At 42.2% G+C, this 19,170-nt stretch overlaps 3 protein-coding genes across 3 annotated transcripts; 1 reads left to right on the forward strand and 2 right to left on the reverse strand.

Annotated features, from left to right (window-relative positions):
* Positions 1 to 1,370: 1,370 nt before the first annotated feature.
* LOC131119223 (neoverrucotoxin subunit alpha-like) lies at positions 1,371 to 4,369 on the reverse strand. The gene is made up of 3 exons (XM_058064695.2): positions 4,262 to 4,369; positions 2,716 to 4,182; positions 1,371 to 2,625 (listed from the first exon to the last, which is right to left on the reverse strand). The coding sequence occupies exons 1-3, from the start codon at positions 4,353 to 4,355 to the stop codon at positions 2,087 to 2,089; spliced, it is 2,100 nt and encodes a 699-aa protein (XP_057920678.2). The 5' UTR covers positions 4,356 to 4,369; the 3' UTR covers positions 1,371 to 2,086.
* A 6,876-nt stretch (positions 4,370 to 11,245) lies between these two features.
* Positions 11,246 to 15,099, forward strand: LOC131119250 (syntaxin-2-like). The gene is made up of 8 exons (XM_058064697.2): positions 11,246 to 11,816; positions 11,907 to 12,006; positions 12,447 to 12,521; positions 12,833 to 12,906; positions 13,045 to 13,153; positions 13,582 to 13,655; positions 13,739 to 13,876; positions 14,199 to 15,099. Exons 1-8 carry the CDS (start codon positions 11,766 to 11,768, stop codon positions 14,424 to 14,426), a joined length of 849 nt encoding a protein of 282 aa, XP_057920680.2. The 5' UTR covers positions 11,246 to 11,765; the 3' UTR covers positions 14,427 to 15,099.
* Positions 15,100 to 15,612: 513 nt separating this feature from the next.
* On the reverse strand, positions 15,613 to 18,298 carry pgam2 (phosphoglycerate mutase 2 (muscle)). The gene is made up of 3 exons (XM_058062662.2): positions 17,747 to 18,298; positions 17,495 to 17,675; positions 15,613 to 15,971 (listed from the first exon to the last, which is right to left on the reverse strand). The coding sequence occupies exons 1-3, from the start codon at positions 18,161 to 18,163 to the stop codon at positions 15,802 to 15,804; spliced, it is 768 nt and encodes a 255-aa protein (XP_057918645.2). The 5' UTR covers positions 18,164 to 18,298; the 3' UTR covers positions 15,613 to 15,801.
* Positions 18,299 to 19,170: the final 872 nt, after the last annotated feature.

A 19,170-nucleotide genomic window follows, 5' to 3' on the forward strand; every position in this document is an offset into this window, starting at 1 on the left:
AATGGGAACAAAAAGCATTGTGCACATTTATTTGAACCCTCCTGCTTTGATTGCGTGGAGAAACAAGAATAAAACAAATATGGGTCTATTCTGTTCAATCTGTAGGGGTCTGCACAGGAGCAGGCACCTTGACCGGTTTCTAATCCTGACTGGAATTACTTTGATGGAGGTGTTTGCATGTGTGTCCTGTGAGAGGGAGAGATGATGTGGGGAAAAAAAATAATTTTTTCTTTCCGAAAAATAATGCAGACTGGTTTTGAAATAGGTGAATGCAAATATCCAAGTTCATTTTCAACAATCTTGGTTACCAGTGGCGTCATTAGGCCTATTTTAGGGGGTCTTCAGGCCGCCTAAGCCCACCTAACGTCTACTATATTCATTCATATCCTGTGCATCTCCAGGGGTGCTAAGCCCCCCCTGTCCTCAGAACATATAGTGACCCCCTGTTGGTTACACAGACCACTGGAAATCATCATTGACTCCATAAACCCCAATTAAGCTGTCTTGCACATGTTGTTTTCCCAAGCAGACGTCTGCTTGTGCTGAAAACCATGCAGAGAAACATACGGTAAAGATAATGTTAATAGATTGAGCATTCAAGCATCTGAAAAACACATTTTCATATACATTTCAGTGTGAAAATAACAGCTTGCCATTAGTGTGCAAAAGAAGCATCCATTGCATGTTATTTAACACAATTGTAAAAAAAAACGCATCGGAAAAGCAGGGATTGTTGCTTATCAAAATCATCAAAATCCCATTTAAGATGAATGGACTTGGGATTAGTTTGTCACAGACTCTACATTAGTTTTCTTCAAAAGCAATGGTATGAAAAAGGAGGACACTGACATGTCTAACACTATCGCTTATATTCCCCAGGAAGCACACACTGAGACCTAATAATAAAGTTTCCTAAACAGACAAAGACAAATAACATTGAACACAAACTGAAATGTCAAGACAGTTATGAGCAAAGACTACAAAATGTCATGGTGCTTATTTTCATGCATGTTGCGGATGGAAGAAAAATAAGTTGTGACTTGATATATTTTTTTTCTGCAAATTTTTGGACTCGCTCTGCTTCTGAGATAAAAATCTAATAAGATAACTGTGCTGGTTAGCTAATGTATTCAGGATATTTAATGATGTTGTTTTACATCAAAATCGTATTTTTATATACTCGTAGACTTCATCAAAATCTCAAGACCAGTTGAAAAATTGCTAGAATATGCATTTTGCATAGTTTTAGTTAAACGTTTTGGAATAAATTAAAAAAGAAAACCAACACATTGCTCTAGTTGTTAGTTTAGATGAAAAAATGACGACCAACAGATTGAGCAAAAAGCAATTTTATTTTCCACATTGCAGCAAATGTGACTTTTCTATCTTCATGCTCTATATTTATATTCCTTTGAAAGCTCTATAATTACTGTATATTCTATAGATTTGAACACACCGCAGGACCATAACAGAGGTTGTCAAGCCAAATGTAGCATTTTTGCAACTACTTCAACTACTATTTTAACAAAGAAAATTCCCAAACAAAGCTGAATATTACCAACATATGATTGTATCTTAATATTTCTGGGCTTCTATCCTCTAGCCTTAGGGATTATTATCTTAGCTCCAAGCAGCAAGCAACTGTGGCTCCAATAATGATTAAGTCGTGTTATTGAAAATTCACTATGTACCTTCTCATGCCCAAATGATTTTATTTTGTATTCTGTAATTATTAGTTAGTAATGACACATTTGTTTTCTGTGAATATTAAGATAAAATTCATCGAGTTTTAACAGGAACAGACCGATGATTTTTAGACCTATGTTATACATATTGAGCATTTGCTGGCTAGCGATCTACTTTTTCCGAAAGAAACGGATTACACAGCTTCTTGGACATTCACGCTCTTCCTCCATGTTCTAAAGACGTCAAAAGGGAAAAATTCAAAGATCCGTATGTCCTATTAGGCTGATATCAATTTCAAATATTTATGCTATGGATGAACTACGATGCCGTTTAAACCTAGTGACTCTAAAACTGTTGCATAGCTGATAATAAAATGAAAATCCGGGGTTTGCTGCGGTATCTAAAACGATGACAGTAAACCATAACTGTGTTTGTTATGCACCGCAAAACCTGCATGAATCGGTTCTTTAAATTGCACTTTCATCGTGTAGTAGTGGTTCATTTTTCTTCCTGAGACGCCATAGAAGGACAGAGTACCACCTACCCAGTCAAGAAGCACTCCTATCTTTGTTGCGCCACTAAGGGAGTACTTGAACAAAGTTATGTAAATACCGAAGATCTGTGTCACATATTGCGCATCATGCTGGACTCGAAGTGCCCAGGAATTAACCAAATCTGAAAAATTTGATGTAATAAAGCCTTCATTTTTCCTTGGAGCTGAAGCGTAGGCAGCCGCCACATAAGCTTGACCCCTCCACTCAGCCTCCCAGTAATGGCGACCAGTCATCCCTTCGTTGCTGAGAACTTGAGGTTCAGACACAAACCTATCTGAGTTAGAAGGATACGACCTGGCAGTGCCATTTGTCGCCTTCTTGTTCTCCTCAGACAGAGTGAGGTTTGCGTTGACGCTATTTTCATCCAACGTGAGCTCAGTAGCATCTGGAAGAAAAACAAAAACAACATTTTAGAAATTGCAGTTTGCATGGATTGACTCGGAAGTGGAAACTGCAGTACAAAAATGGAACTTACACCAGATGACGTCATTTATGTCTGTGATCTTTTCAGGTTCTGGGAGGGATGGTATTGTGAAGTTGTCACTGACCAGAAGACCATCCCTGTAATGGTAGATGGTCGATGCCTTGTATTTCTTATTTGGCATTGCAGCTATGAGGAACTTCACATGGCTGCTGCGTCTCAGAGGTTTGGCATATTTAAGGAATTTTTGGACATCTTCTCTCATTTGGATGATATCAGCATTTGTGAAGGTCGATTCTTCATTGGTTTCTTGGAATTGGGATGTGTCTAAGAATTTGGCCATGGAATCAAGATAACGGTCAGCAGTGTCCAAGTTGGTGAAAACATAGACAAGAACATTTGTGACACCTGGAGTAAGAACCACTCGGTCCAATTCGGTCTTTGAAGTAACAACATAGGCATTTGAATCACGAATGATCATCTCAACACAGGACCAAATGACGGTAATGTCTCGTTCTTTGGCGTCCAACCACTTGCTAAGACGATCTTTACTGAATGGAGACTTTTCCCGTTTGTTTAGGACATTTGATAAAGCGCTCTCATCTTCTTTGCCTTCGCGGATAGCAGGGAGGCTTTTGGCCAACATCATTTTAATTGAAGATGTGTAAAAAGAACACAACTTTTTAAAACTATTTAAATTTTTGTGAATTACAGTGAATTCCCGTGCCACGTCGCTGTACAAGCTATCATTGCATCTCATTGTCACCTCATTTCCATCTTCGATAATAGTTTGAATTTTCCTTGCCAGTGCCATGCTGAGGTCTTCGATCAGTCGAGGGGCCTCGGCGTACAACGAATTCAGAGGATACAACCAGACAACCAGAGGAGCGGTGTTGTCCTTTTGCTCCAGAAGCGATGGAAGCTCAGTGTAGGCATTTACCGCGTCAACGAATGTGGCAGGGTTTTTTTCAAGGATGAGGTCTCCAAAGAATTTACAGCTGAACTTGTTTGTCAGTGCTTTTTCCTCCTCAGTCAACTGTAAGCGAGCTCTGCCTTCAATGGTAAAAGAAGGAATCTTTTTAATCACAGCTTCCATGCTGCCCTGAATATCTTGAACACTGCTGGATTCCAACTTCTCACTGTCAAACACAAAGACTGCGTTTGCCCCGTAAAGGATGCCAGTGACGATATGTGTCGCCTTGCCTTTCTCAATGATTTGCTTTTGCTCGTTGTTCAGTGGTCCAAGAGCAGGTAAAGAAAGCTGCTTGAAGTTGGTAGTCGCTTTATATTGAAAGGTTACCCTGCTCTGGTTCTTGAATTTCTTCTGATCATTCAGGTACTTGGCAGATCCTCCAACTTCAACCAGCCCACCCATGAAACTGAGTTTCACGGAAGCGTCAATATCCATCAGGGAAGACCTCGATTCAATGGTGTCAGAGGCCGTAATCTTAAAAGAGCTGCTCTTTTGAGCAGTTTCGGATGTCTGGCTGCTTAGAGTTGCCACGTCCCACAGAGTAAAACCTGCAAGATTAGTTGCATTACAGAACCTTGAGAGGTAACGGTGTCCAAATATACAAAGACATTTTGCATCATGTTGTACCTGGGATCAGTTCATCTTTGCAGGCGTTATAGAGCATCCCCAAGGTGAATGGCTGACCCAGAGCGGCCACTTTCATGGTTTCGGAAACAGACATCCTTGCAGGTTCGAAGATTGCCTGAAATCCAAAAGTGAATCCCATTCAAGCAACCGCATTTGATCAAACACTGTAAGATCTGCAGACGTATTCAGCATTCGGTTTTGTAACCACTCACCTGAAGTGAAGATCAGCTGAGAAGTCTTTCAAATGTAGCGTGATCATCAGTCGGGTTGGATGTCTATTTATACTTAACATCAAGTGGAATTTTGCATGGCAAATGTTTTCATAGTCATCCTGTGTGCTACGAGCCAAACCCAAGTCAAATTGATTCAGCATGCTAGGCAGTTATTAAAATACCGTACATGAATGATATTTCTTTGGGGGTAAAATGACCCTTAAGATTGCCTCACGTAGCGTTCCGAACATTCATTCATTTTCTGCCGCTTATCCTCACGAGGGTGGCGGGGGTGCTGGAGCCTATCCTAGCTGTCTTCGGGCAAGAGGTGGGGTACACCCTGGACTGGTCGCCAGCCAATCACAGGGCACATATAGACAAACAACCATTCACACTCACATGGACAATTTGGAGTCGCTAATTAATTAATTTAATTTTTTTGGAATGTGAGAGGAAACCGGAGTCCCCGAAGAAAACCAACGCATGCACAGGGAGAACATGCAAACTCTACACAAAGATGGTCGAGGGTGGAATTGAACTCGGGTCTCCTAGCTGTGAAGCCTGCGTGCTAACTACCCGGTCCACTGTAAGCTATCATTCCATATAACTGTAGTATGAATGTTCTTTAGCCTCCGGAGATTGTCTTAGCCTGTGACAAGCTGTCGTCAATGAACTTGATAGTTTTGATCCCCATGTACTTGAATTTTCAAGGGGCGGTTGGCAACCCTAACGGTGTGCGCGGTGCCTCTCACTCCTCCGGGATGGGTTCCACTTCTCATTTGTAAACGTGAATTTGTAAACTTTGAACAGACATGCAAAAACTTCAACGCTTTGGATGGAAATTTAAGAAAAAAAAAAAGTCCATCTCGCTTCCTATCACCTTGTCTACTTCATGTTTTGCCCCTTTTCAGTGTGCAACTGGTTAATAATTATTCAAATTATTTCAAAATTGTCTTCCTGTAGCAGTTGACTTCATTTGCATTTAGCTAAATTCAGTCGCACTTTTTACTTATATATTTTGAATATTTGGTCTGTGCAGTTTTCAACAAGTTAAATGTAAGACTTTTTATGACTTTTTTAAGACCAAAATGAATACATTTTCAGACCCATTTACCATCCATACTGGCCAAAAAGTACCAAAGACATGAGGGAAAATCGGAAGTGTGTTAGCCGGCTACTGTACAGCAGTGCAATGCAGCCACTGCATTTCTGTTTACAGCATGTCCCGCCACTGTATCTTGACCTTTGATGCGATAATTTGGCTGTATGGATGGGATCGGAAGGATTATATATATTTTTTCCTGATATCCCATCTATAGCTATACATTTGAGTATTAATAAGGCAGTTAGGATTGTGCCTGTAAACCTGGGCTCCAAAGAGGAGGATGGGACGACAGTCATTCATTCTGGAGTCTATCCCAGCTGTCTTTGGGTGAGAGGCGGGGCACACCCTGGACTGGTGGCCAGCCAATCACAGGGCACATATAGACAAACAACCATTCACACTCACATTCATACGTATGGACAATTTGGAGTCGCCAATTAACCTAGCAACTAACCCGATGACTTTCATACCATCCAGAATTCCTGACGGCACCTCTGTCCACATGGATGACAAAGCCAAAAAAAAACAAAAAAACAAAATCGGTCTGATCCCAATCCACAGCTCACAGTGGAGAAACTGTCTCTGTGTGTCTCTCAATGACAAATTGCATTTTCTTTCAGAACATGAGGACAAAAACGCCATGGATGGTTGTGAGAGAATGAGCATACAAATTAACACTGCTGACATTCCATCTGGGAAGAAGGAAGCTCGCAGATGGCTTATGGTATATTTCCGCCAAGCTGGTGTTCTAACAACTAACCGAAACTTTCTTATTATTTACTGACATGAAATGACCTCAGAGATCTCTCATTGTCCCTTCACGAAGGTGCCCAGAGCTCTGCATATCGCTGTTCCTGGTTGAACTGGCAGCCTGTTGCTTAGTTAGCGCACTGCTCCCACCCCATCTGTGTGTATTTACTGACTCTGACAAAGAATTTCGATTCCTTTCCCCCATTTTGCCAATACTGTATATTTCAAAGTCTGTGAACGCCACTTCAACCATTTCTTGTTTTGTGCTAAACGGTTACTTCACACTGATCTGCAATGGGAAACACACACTAAAATAGGGAAGGCTTCACACGGCTTTGATTTACCTAGCCTAAAAATATGGACAGTTTGTTTCAGGGTTGCCGTCTTGAACTAAAAGGCTGCAAGTTCATGTTGAGGCAACGGGAGCAGTTGTCAGCAACCTGCAGAGATCCAGAGAACATCACAGGGAGGGGGAAAAAAAGCCAAACATGGGAGAATCAGCAGCAGCTCAAAGACTTGACATTGACAGAAAGCATCAGCCAATCCCTTCAGCTCATTCCACCGTGGAATTACTGTATTTCAGCTGTTCATTGTATCATCATCTATTTTTGTTGTTTCATTTGTATTATTAACTTAAATCTGCGGAGTTAACCTCATTTTCATTGAGGGCCACATCACACCCATGGCTGTAACAGTGTAAGTGAATATACTGCATATATTATTACAGTAAAGTCTCGTTATATCGATATTCTCGGGAGTCGGAAAAAATACCGATATAACCGGACTATCCATATATCCGATCCTGCGCCGAACTGCATTAAAAGTGGGCGGATCTTTGATATGGCATGTAATTTTCTCCTTGAGTTCATGGATTGCGTATCTAGCATGCTTTTGTACTACAATACATTTTGTACTACAGTAAATAAAAATAAACTTACGCTGTAGTGATTACCGGTTACCGGGACATAATTCACCCCGGAACTATCGATAGGGAAGGTGTTGCCACCCGGAGGGGTAGGCGCGAGGGACGGGTGTTTTCCGCTGTGTGTGCTGCACTCTGGTGGTGGAAGTGTGAAAAATAAAGTTGACTGGAAGCAGCCGTTCGCCGTGTTCTTTTTTGGTATTGAAATCCTTAAGCAAAGATTGATTTAAGCTGCTTTTGTATCGATATAAGCAGACCAAATTGGCTGGCGGGAGATGAAAAGGGCATCGTAGTAACCGGATTATCATAATAACCGGGTATCGTACTAACGGAGCTAATTATATCATAAAAGACTAGAAATTTGCCGGGAAATGAAAATAGTATCGTAATAAGTAGTAATTCGTTATAACCGATATCGATATAACGAGACTTTACTGTATTATAATAGAGCCCTGTAGACATGACAAAAATGCACTGATAGTCACCTATTAGCAAGCTACCTATTAACAAGTTAGCCACAAATTGATTTCTTCTCAAATTAAGAAGAAACTTACCACTTCCACACTGAATGGGAGGATAATTGTTTCATCATGTCAGACATGTCATGGCTGATTTCATAACTAAGGTAATAGCAGTTAAGTAGCCAAGTTACTCTCCTTTTGCTGAAGAACAGTAAGAAACTCGAGAGTAACCCTAGCAAGTAGTTAGCCATAAAAAGGCAAGTCACCCAATAATAATATTGCAGGGATATCATGCTGTATGTATATACACCCACTCACACACTGCTTTGTTCCTGAAAATGCCACTATAGCCACATATTGAAAAAAAAACATCGACCCTGAATGACATTTCAACAAAGAAACTGCATTGATCGAGTTTTGCACAAAACACATAATGTGTATCTCTCGGCTTGATATACTGAGAGTGGATAGATTACCAAATGGAAGTCATATTTGCTTGGTGGAGGTTATTTTCACAGCTGTTTGTGTTTGCCAATGTTGCTGACGCCAACATTTACCCTCCTCCCGTCGGGGCACTAATGCAACTTTTTTCCGAGCTGCTTTGTTTGACCACAGAAGGAACATGTTTACACTGCGGTCCCATTTACACTTCCTTTTTCCCGGGAATGGAAGATTTTCCGGCAACTCTGAAAAGTGTGCGTTGAACTACAGTAAAATCTCGTTATATCGATATTCTCGGGAGTCGGAAAAAATACCGATATAACCGGACTATCCATATATCCGATCCTGCGCCGAACTGCATTAAAAGTGGGCGGATCTTTGATATGGCATGTAATTTTCTCCTTGAGTTCATGGATTGCGTATCTAGCATGCTTTTGTACTACAATACATTTTGTACTACAGTAAATAAAAATAAACTTACGCTGTAGTGATTACCGGTTACCGGGACATAATTCACCCCGGAACTATCGATAGGGAAGGTGTTGCCACCCGGAGGGGTAGGCGCGAGGGACGGGTGTTTTCCGCTGTGTGTGCTGCACTCTGGTGGTGGAAGTGTGAAAAATAAAGTTGACTGGAAGCAGCCGTTCGCCGTGTTCTTTTTTGGTATTGAAATCCTTAAGCAAAGATTGATTTAAGCTGCTTTTGTATCGATATAAGCAGACCAAATTGGCTGGCGGGAGATGAAAAGGGCATCGTAGTAACCGGATTATCATAATAACCGGGTATCGTACTAACGGAGCTAATTATATCATAAAAGACTAGAAATTTGCTGGGAAATGAAAATAGTATCGTAATAAGTAGTAATTCGTTTTAACCGATATCGATATAACGAGACTTTACTGTATAGAAAATGCATTTCACCGTCCAGCATCACCCCCAAAGTAGAGCTGATAATAACCAAAAAGTACTGATGAAGAAACACAGAATACTGCAATATTAAGATTACAGAATGTGTCCTATGTCCCACTTGACTCCACACCGTGGAAATATGCTTGCCCGTTTTATCTCTGTGACCTTATTTTTCAGTAAAGAACTATCACAGCTATCTTGAGACTCTTCTGAATTTAATAACACAATATTAAAAAGGCAACAGTCTGTTTAACAACCAAAAAGCCAATATGGTTTTATGTCCAAATGGAGCAACTTGAGCCTCCTTTACGCAGGAGGCGAGTCACAGCATGACAATAAAAAAGTAAGCCCGACATTTTGCTGCTTTCCTTGGCTAACACAAAAATTATCCCAGGACATGAAAAGTAAATAGCGATCATAGAAAATGGTACAAAGTGGGCTGCACGGCGATAGAGTGGTTAACGTGCAGGCCTCACAGCTAGGACACCTGAGTTCAATTCCACACTCGGCGATCTCTGTGTGGAGTTTGCATGTTCTCCCCGAGTTTTCTCCGGGTACTCAAGTTTCCTCCCACATTCCAAAAACATGCTAGGTTAATTGGCGACTGAATGTGAGTGTGAATGGTTGTTTGTCTATATGTGTCCTGTGATTGGCTGGCGACCAGTCCATTGTCGTTTTCTAAATGTGTGACTAAATGTCAAGCAAGTGGAACAACATCCGTATTTGTCTCAGTGGTGCACCTCATTGGATTGTTTCACGGAATAATGATTAGCACGTGCGCTGTTAGCATATGTGCTATTCGGTTGACTCATTTCCTTATCTTGCTTGGTCACCCTACAGTATGTACCCTACTACTAAACTATGTACACACCTTTGTAATGAAACCAGTACATCTGTAGCTCAGATTAAAGTGGACCTATTATGCTTTTTCTACTTTTCTGACCTATAAATGTACAGTAAAGTCTCGTTATATCAATATCGGTTATATTGAAGTACTGCTTATTACGATACTATTTTCATTTCCCGGCAAATTTCTAGTCTTTTATGATATAATTAGTTCCGTTAGTACGATACCCAGTTATTATGATAATCCGGTTACTACGATGCCCTTTTCATCTCCCGCCAGCCAATTTGGTCTGCTTATATCGATACAAAAGCAGCTTAAATCAATCTTTGCTTAAGGATTTCAATACCAAAAAAGAACACAGCGAACGGCTGCTTCCAGTCAACTTTATTTTTCACACTTCCACCACCAGAGCGCAGCACACACACCGATTCCCGCACTTCCTGGTTCACAGGCCATGCTCAACCCGCCCCACATAGCTGGCCAAACACATGCCTGCAACAGAAGAACCAACTGACATAGCATACACACCTATTCCAACGAAGACACAAGCGTACAAATACATGTATTTAATTGTGTTGTATTCAGGTATCTTTTTATCGCTTCCAATAATCACTGTTTTTCATATGTACATGCTGGCGTTCGTGGTTTCTCTCGTGTGTATAGATTCTATACACACGAGAGAAACCACGAACGCAGTTGGTTCTTCTGTTGCAGGCATGTGTTTGGCCAGCTATGTGGGGCGGGTTGAGCATGACCTGTGAACCAGGAAGTTTCATATAATGAGGTTTGCGCATTTGGAAGTGAGCCCTGATTGAGTTTGGGATGGCTCAAAATGCTCAGTTTCATAAGGCGTGGTAAAACTGCCCATTTGTGATGTCACAAGGGGCGGGTTTCCGTGTATGGTTCCTAGTAAGGAAGCACTTAGGTGCATAATGAGCATAATAGGTCCCCTGCCACTTCACGCTTGGACTTGCCTCACTTATTAGATCATACCACCACTTAGTGGGCATAGAGCAGCAATGCAGTTTCTGCAATCAGCTTTGTTTTAGCTGTAGCCTCACAACAAAACAGTTATGTTCTCTTCATTGGCAAAAGCCTTACTCGTGGGGGGCAATTCTAAATAACACACACACTGTTGCTTACGTTATGATGACGCATTACTATCACGTCATGCACTTTTCTCTGCATGAGTCGATTCATTTGGTTCCTCGTATTCAAAGACGTAGGTGTTACTCCAAACCTTTTTCTGTGTGCTTTACCGGCCTCTTGCGGTCATCTCTGGTACTGCAGTTCTTCTCCTCTGCCTCTTGATAATGAGCATCGTCGGCCGCCATATTGCTCGTGAATCAACAACGTTAGCTTCAACATGTGCTCGTAAGTGGTGATTTTAGACGCAAAGCCCGTTTCATAAGGAATAGCAGCTTCACAAGACCGAACAGTCCTTGTTGTTTTGAACCTTGTTGCTTTCCCGTCGCCCAAACTTATTTGATTGACACTTCCTGTTGCTGTTATTTACATACGGAAGTCTGAAAGCGGTCCTACTGTTTTTATTTTGACACGGTCGCGCGCTCACGGGAACGCGCTCATTCGGTACAGGTGTGCTGCATGCTAACCAGCTTCGCTTCTAACAAAGGTCGTCTTCCACATTATTCAACTTTTCACTCGGTGTCGTGACCATCTGGTTTACTAGTCATTTAACTAAGAACAGGTTTGGACACTTTGAGCAGAACAGAAGTGGAGGAAAATGGCTGAGGGCTCGAGATAAGGTGGCATCTGGCTTCTGTGTTTGGTCGGACAGGTGGCATTATGACGGCTAATTTGCTATTTTAAGAAACAATGCACGCATGATTTAGTAACATGGCAAATGCGGCCAGAGGGAAATACACCATGGAGGAGTTTTTCAAAACGGTAAGTGTGCAGATGTTCATGTTTTTGTCTTTTGTCACTTCCAACTGTTGACTTTTGTGTGTGTGTGTGTGTGTGTGTGTGTGTGTGTAGATAGGAGAGTTGAGAAGCCTCATCCAAAAGATCTCCTGCCAAGTGGATGAAGTGGAGAAGAAACAAAGTGCCATCCTCGCCTCATCAAATCCAGATAAGAGTAAGACATATATGTAACTGGACACCTTTTTAGTGTTTTGCCAGCAGCCATCTCTCACATATCTAAAGTAAACAAAGCCTGTCACACCCATGCTGGTTGCTACGGTCACCAAGCACTTCAATACTGAATAACCGTAAAGCCAAAACAAGTTGTAGGACTGTGATGGACCCAGAAGTAGCTTACAGGTAGCTTGTCGAAAATTACATTAAAGGGATAGTTATCAAACCATGATGTACATTGTTAGTAGCTCATATTAACTTGTTTTCTCATGCTATAATGCACAGAAAAGGGAAAGAAATGTGTTCACACTTCACTTAAAGATTGTGAATGATAGGCAAAAGTCCAAAAAAAGTCCAGTTTTGCGATGCTAACTCCCTTGTGTCTCCATGTTCTCCCTGTCCCTTTTTATTGCACTATCATCATTGTTGTGTTCCTGTCAGGTTGCAAAGACGAGCTGGAACTGCTGAACAACAAGATCAAGACGGATGCCAACTTATTCCGAGCCAAGTTAAAGCGTGGGTAGAATTTGTGATTGCAGTCATCGTTTGCTTTTATTGCAGTTAATTAAACTCCACCAGCATTACAGACCACTTAAGGTGTACAGCAGTGTGCCGTCATTATTTAACACCATGACAGTGTGTTACTCTTCCTCATACTGAGTCGGAATATTTCATGTCCAAGTATTTGTTTAGCAAATGCTAAAGGAAGAGCAGTCTGTAGCAGGTGGTCACAGAGCGAGTAATGGAACATTCCTCCCAACACAATTGCATATCTTTTCTATTTCAGCATTCTGAAGTCAGTTCTTAATGAAAGTACATTTCCCCAGCATTGCAGGATGGTTTCCCAGCAGAGGGCAGCAGCGCCGGTGTCTCTGTGATGCAGCGCATTAAGAAGAATCAGGTTTGGCAGCGCTATTTATGTATTTCAATGAGCCAGGTGCACGCCGAACAAAGTGGCTCCAAACAATACACTTCAATGATCATTCCCTGGCTCAGTAATGACTTGTCACTATTTGACTTTTATTTCCCCTTCTGGCAGCATGCGCACCTGACTCGCTGCTTTGCCGAGGTCATGACGGGTCACCATAAGACACAGGTGGCGTTCAGAGAGAAATGCAAAGCCCACATTCAGAGACAACTGCAGATTGGTGAGTTGAACAGTCCCTCGGTCTTCACCAGCCTCCCATGTAGAGATGTGTTGTCTATTAGAACTGAACACAAATCAGTCACCCATTAGGTTTATACTGTGCTTCAGTCTGCTTTAATTGGATAATTGGTTAACCAGAGTTGCAACAGTAGGACATATTGTTTGTGATTGGATTCAAACATGCAATAAAAGCCTGTTTTGGCAGTCAAGTCTAGTGGTTATGTGTCTCAAGGAACATTACAGTCACACTACTGACACCTAGTGACCAAGTATCACAATGTTTTTCAATGTTTCTGATTCAGCGAGCCATTTTTCTGCTTGAAAATGCTTAAAATGCATGATTTAATAATCAATATAGTTAATATCAACGTCAGTGTAATATTGACACCACATGATTTCTGGATTGTATGTGCTTTGTCTCCTCCCCAGTGGACAAAGTGACCACCGATGAAGAGTTGGAGGAGATGCTCAACTGCGACAATGTGACCGTTTTCATATCTGATGTCAGTTTAACCGTTCTGTGTTTATTTTGGTTTGCAACAGTCCAAAACATCATGTCACAAAGTTAAGCTCGTCCTTTCCGCAGATCTGCTCCCATTCTCGTATATCAAGCGAGGCGCTGAGCGAGATCGAGTCTCGTCATGAGGATATCGTGCGCCTGGAGGCAAGCATCAGAGAGCTGCACGAGATCTTGTGTGACACGGCCATGCTGCTGGAGATTCAAGTGAGGATGACTCCTATTGTTACTCTTCTAATGCACATGCACTTGGCATTCGAGCCCGCTGCACTCAAAAGAGTCAAAATGGCCGCTGCTGGATGATGCTGTATTTATGGAGTAATGCAAATGTTGGCAATAATTCTCTGCAATTCATCATTAATAAGAAAGAATAGACACAGCAGTTAATTATTGCGATCGTCATTTCCGGTTAGTGCACAATTTTTGGCAGCATTTCCTGACAAAGTCCAGTATATCCTTCTATTCGCATATAGGAGGGACGACTGCAGTTGTTTGAAAACCAACATGACATTTTGCTTCTTTCCACCAGGGGGAGCTAGTGAACAGCATAGAAAAGAATGTGGCGTTGGCTTCAGAGTATGTGGACGTGTCTAAAGCAGAGACGCACAAAGCAGTGATCTACAAGAAGAACCCATACAAGGTAGTTTCCCTGCCCAGGTTCTTTAAGTCCTTCAGGAGGCAAACGGCTGTGAAAGCATCACCGGGTCCTAATACCTCCCGCCTGGACCATGAGGACACCACTCCTGATGCTCACTGAACTTTGACTCAACCAAACATATGGCTCACCTTTTAGATGTGATTAGGAGCCAATCAAATGGGAGAGAGGCTAGAAGGAATACTTTTTTCATTCATTCATTTTCTACCGCTTATCCTCACAAGGTTCGTGGGGGGTGCTGGAGCCTATCCCAGCTGTCTTGGGGCGAGAGGCGGGGTACACCCTGGACTGGTCGCCAGCCAATCACAGGGCACACATAGACAAACAACCATTCACACTCACATTCATACCTATGGACAATTTGGAGTCACCAATTAACCTAGCATGTTTTTGGAATGTGGGAGGAAAACGGAACCCACGCATGCACGGGGAGAACATGCAAACTCCACACAGAGATCAGGTCTCCCAGCTGTGAGGTCTGCACGCTAATCACTCGACCGCCGTGCAGCCCGGAATACTTTTTTAATATGATGATTTAATATGATAACAGTTATTTTACTTTAGAAAGTGTGTGGGGTGGGCAACTATTTGTAGTATGCAGGAAGTAGATTTTGTGTATTCCTCTTCACTAATATACACATGACCAAAAGCACTACATACTTGGCCAAAATATCAGTAGCGCTTGTGGCTTGCGTTACCCTTTACTGACCGGTAGGTGGCGGTTCAACACTGTCTCTAATGCAGACTGGGGACCGGTGAGTTGGTTCCCTGTCATTGTGATGCCAAATGTGATCCACCTCTACCAATAAACTGCCTGTCAATTCTAACTTTCACTTGTCCTTTCCTGTTATGTTATCAGTTGTGATGAAATTAAGATCATTTAAAATGTCTTCATTTCTTCTGGCCTGTACGAAATTGCCTTAAAACGCGGGGGGCTGTTGATCATTTCTCCCACTTTTCAGCTTCTGGTACTTTTGCTCCTTTTACATGAAAAAAAATCAGTGATTTATTTCCATTCATGTCTGATTGTGCTGTAGACCGACTTGTCCCTGCATTATTGGAAGGCTGCCATGCTGAACCCACTGACTCCTCTTCCTCACCACCGTATCCTGGATAGGATTTCACAGCACCTTTTGCACAATGCTGAAAGTGCACATTGAACTAAAGGGGAATGAAGAAAAAATTGAGGTGTACAGTATAATGTATTTCAAAGAAGTAGAATGCTAGAAGAGAATTTTGATAGGAAAGAACCAGACACAGGCTTTTATAAAAACATGTTTCTTTATTTGTGCCAGGGTGGTGGGTTTGACCACTACTTAAAACAACTTAGGGGTGTGCAGGTGGATGTAGTTGTCATGTTGTTATGCTTGAACTGACAGGTCATCACCGAGAACAAACAGGAGACGAACCATCACAAGTGGAATGGACTACAAAGATGGAAGGCTGACAGTCTCTCACATCTGCCACTTCTTAGATCTTACTTCTTCACTTTGCCCTGGGCAGCCACGGCCTCCATGGCCTTCTTCACGGTCTCCTCGTCACCCAGGAAGGACATAGGCTTCACAGGCTTCAGGTCTGCGTCCAGCTCGTACACGATGGGGATTCCAGTGGGCAGGTTCAGCTCCATGATGGCGGCGTCAGACATGCCTGAGAAAACGTTGAGCAGGATTGTACAGGTATATACATTTGTACTGAAAGAATCTGAATGTTAATACAGGTCAGGTTGCTCATCCTCCATTTTCATTCAATCAACACAGCATAAAAAAACACTGGCTTTTTCTTTGTATGGAAGGACGGCAGCGACAAGCACCTTCCAGCCTATGCATGTCACCACCCTGTTTATGATATGGTGAGTTTGTTTCTTATGACTTATATTAAATGCATTACACAGAATGTAGAAAGTCATGGCTGATAATATTTCTGCAGGTTATCACTGAATAGCAACAAAAACATGAAAGTATACAATATTCCCCATGCACAGTGCATTGAAATTTGACACCTTAAAACAGGGGTCTCAAACACTCAAATATGGCCCGCAAGACACTAGTTTGAGGCCCCCGCCTTGATATGAAACTTTAATGTTAATGCGGCCTGCGCAAGTTTGATATGGATGCTGTATGGTATCATGTACCCAGAAAAAAATATTACGTTTGATTAATGTTCATGTTAAAGGTTAAATAACTGTTAATAGTTATCCTCCCTATCCGTGTGGAAGTGGTAAGTTTTTGGCTATTTAAACTACCGTTTAGGTGGCTAGCTCTCTAGTTTGCAAGTTAGCATGTGTCTCAAGACCCTGCAGTTGCGCAATATGTTGTAAATAAAAAGAGTATAAATGTGACTATAGTCGTGTTTTGTCATGTCTACAGGGCTCTAATAATGCTTTGTTCATTTTAAATCATAAAAAAATATTTTGTCTACCCACCAACTATATGTGGTTTCTTAAGTTTTTATTTGCCGTCTTATTATTATTATTATTATTATTATTATATTTATTTATTACTGATTGATTGATTTTCTTTATTCTTGATTTGTTTATTTAATTTTCATCTTATTTTGTGCAGAAAAATAAAAATTAAGATATTTGAGAACAGTGGAATGTTTTATCAGAGCTTTTATTGTAGAAAATCGGAACCAAAGCACTGAAAAAGTTTGTATATTTTTCTGTTTTTAATAAATGCGTTTTTGTTTTTTTTTTGGAAAACCTGATGCGGCCCAGACCGTAGCCCCAGTGGCCCCCAGGTAAATTGAATTTGAGACCCCTGCCTTAAAAGCTGTAAATAGTAACCTCAAAAGTCGAATGCAGTACTATATACATGGGGTACATTAGTATACATAGTACCTTGAAGGACAGAGGACTATATAGTCAGCCTATTTTTTTTACAGTTTAAGTAACATTTGCGAGTGCCCTCGAGGCCTTCTCTGCCTGTGTAAGTCCGTCTGCCCACTCCTTGAAACCTCCCTAGATAAAGGTCGTGACTGTAATGGGAGCCAGGCTCATGACCGTCTTCCCTTGTCCCTGAGCTCACAGATGCTATTTATATAAACTGTGTGTGGGGGGGGGTTGTGTTAAGTGCATCGGTAAGTCTTTGCTCAGCTAAACTGCAAATTAAATGTGTAACCTTCCTGTGTGCTTCCAAGTCCCAAACAATGTCTTTCTTCTCCGTGCTCACCTTCTAAGTGCTTGACGATGCCACGGAGGCTGTTGCCGTGAGCTGCGATAATCACGTTCTTTCCGGCTTTGATTTCAGGTGCGATGACATCGTTCCAGAAAGGCAGGGCGCGGGCAATGGTGTCCTTCAGGGACTCGCATGTAGGCAGCTCACCGGCCTTCAGGTTCTTGTAGCGTCTGGACTGTAGGTTGTGTAGTTCAGTCAGAACGGGCAAAAGCAAGAAAACCCGTGAAATGATTTTTCGTGGCTCACCTCACTGATGATGGAGTGATAAGGATGGTCCTTGTCCATGGGTGGGGGCGGGATGTCGAAGGAGCGACGCCAGATCTTCACCTGCTCCTCGCCGTGCTTGGCGGCCGTCTCGGCCTTGTTGAGACCGGTGAGGCCTCCGTAGTGACGCTCATTGAGACGCCAAGTACGGATGACGGGCAGCCACATCTGATCCGTACCCTCCATGATGGTCCACAAGGTCTTGACTGCACGTTTAAGCACAGACGTGTAGCAGATGTCAAACTTCATGCCAGCCTCTTTGATGGCCTGGGCTCCTCGCTTGGCCTCCTCCACACCCTTCTCACTGAGGTCGGCATCAAACCAGCCGCAGAAGCGGTTCTCCTGGTTCCAGGAGCTCTCCCCATGGCGGACAATAACTAGACGGTGGACAGCAGCCATGCTTGTTTGTGGATGTCAAAGCTAACACAGTTAGCTAACCCTCAGCCCTTCCAAGTTGTGCACACACACACTCTGGCTCACCCAAAGTCAGGCTGGGTCAACATTCCGAGCTTTTTTTATAGCAGCATGGCTGGAAGCACCACGTGACGGACCAGCCTTTTCCACGGTCCACCTGTAGGAGGCCTCCACATTATGATGGACTGGCCGGCTCAGCGAATAGGAGCAGACGCCTGCATGTGATGCTCGGGAAGGCCAAAGGTCAGGTATTAAGCCAAAATAGCAACATGACTTTTAAGTGGAGAACTCTTGAACAAAAGTGTAAAGATCAGAGTTGGCTGCAGAGACGTGACACTCGGGTTAACAGTCATTGCACTGCTCAGACTGGAAATGTATAGTAAACTTTATATTAGGCCAGAGGTAGGGAACCTATGGCTCGGGAGCCAGGTAGGGCTCTTTTGATGACTGTATCTGGCTCTCAAGCATTTCTTACCACAATAAAAATGTATTTTTGCTAACATTTTAAAGTAAACATCACAGAAATAATAGTAAAACAACAACTTTCTTATGCATTTTAATTCGTCCATCTATATTCTGCTGCAATACGGCCAACCATATCTATCTTTCCTGATATTTTCCAGGTCAAACACCAAAACTCGATTATTACTGAGTAATGCTGTAGTCTACCTCGGTCATTGAGATGTCAAAAAAACATGTAAATGTAAACTTTCCTCCTTTAGTCAAATAACTAAAGCTGCAGAACCAAGCCTTCTGACGAAGATGGCCAAAAGAATGAACTACGTCTATGGAGTACGGTGCAAAACTATGCAGCAGCAGAAGTTGTATTAATGGCAACAAGTATTTGATTTATTATTAGACACTGCGCTGCTCACGAAAGTGTGCTGGCCACACCCCATTGGCGTGGGGTAGTGTGCCTGGTCTACGTAATTAGAGCCCATTATTTCTAAAACTGTTGGTCTTACATAAAAATGCACACATTTTATTGCATT

Source organism: Doryrhamphus excisus, linkage group LG10 (genome assembly GCF_037039965.1).
Source record: "Doryrhamphus excisus strain RoL-2023G ecotype Guam linkage group LG10, RoL_Dexc_Guam_v1.1, whole genome shotgun sequence".
NCBI classification, from domain to species: domain Eukaryota; kingdom Metazoa; phylum Chordata; class Actinopteri; order Syngnathiformes; family Syngnathidae; genus Doryrhamphus; species Doryrhamphus excisus.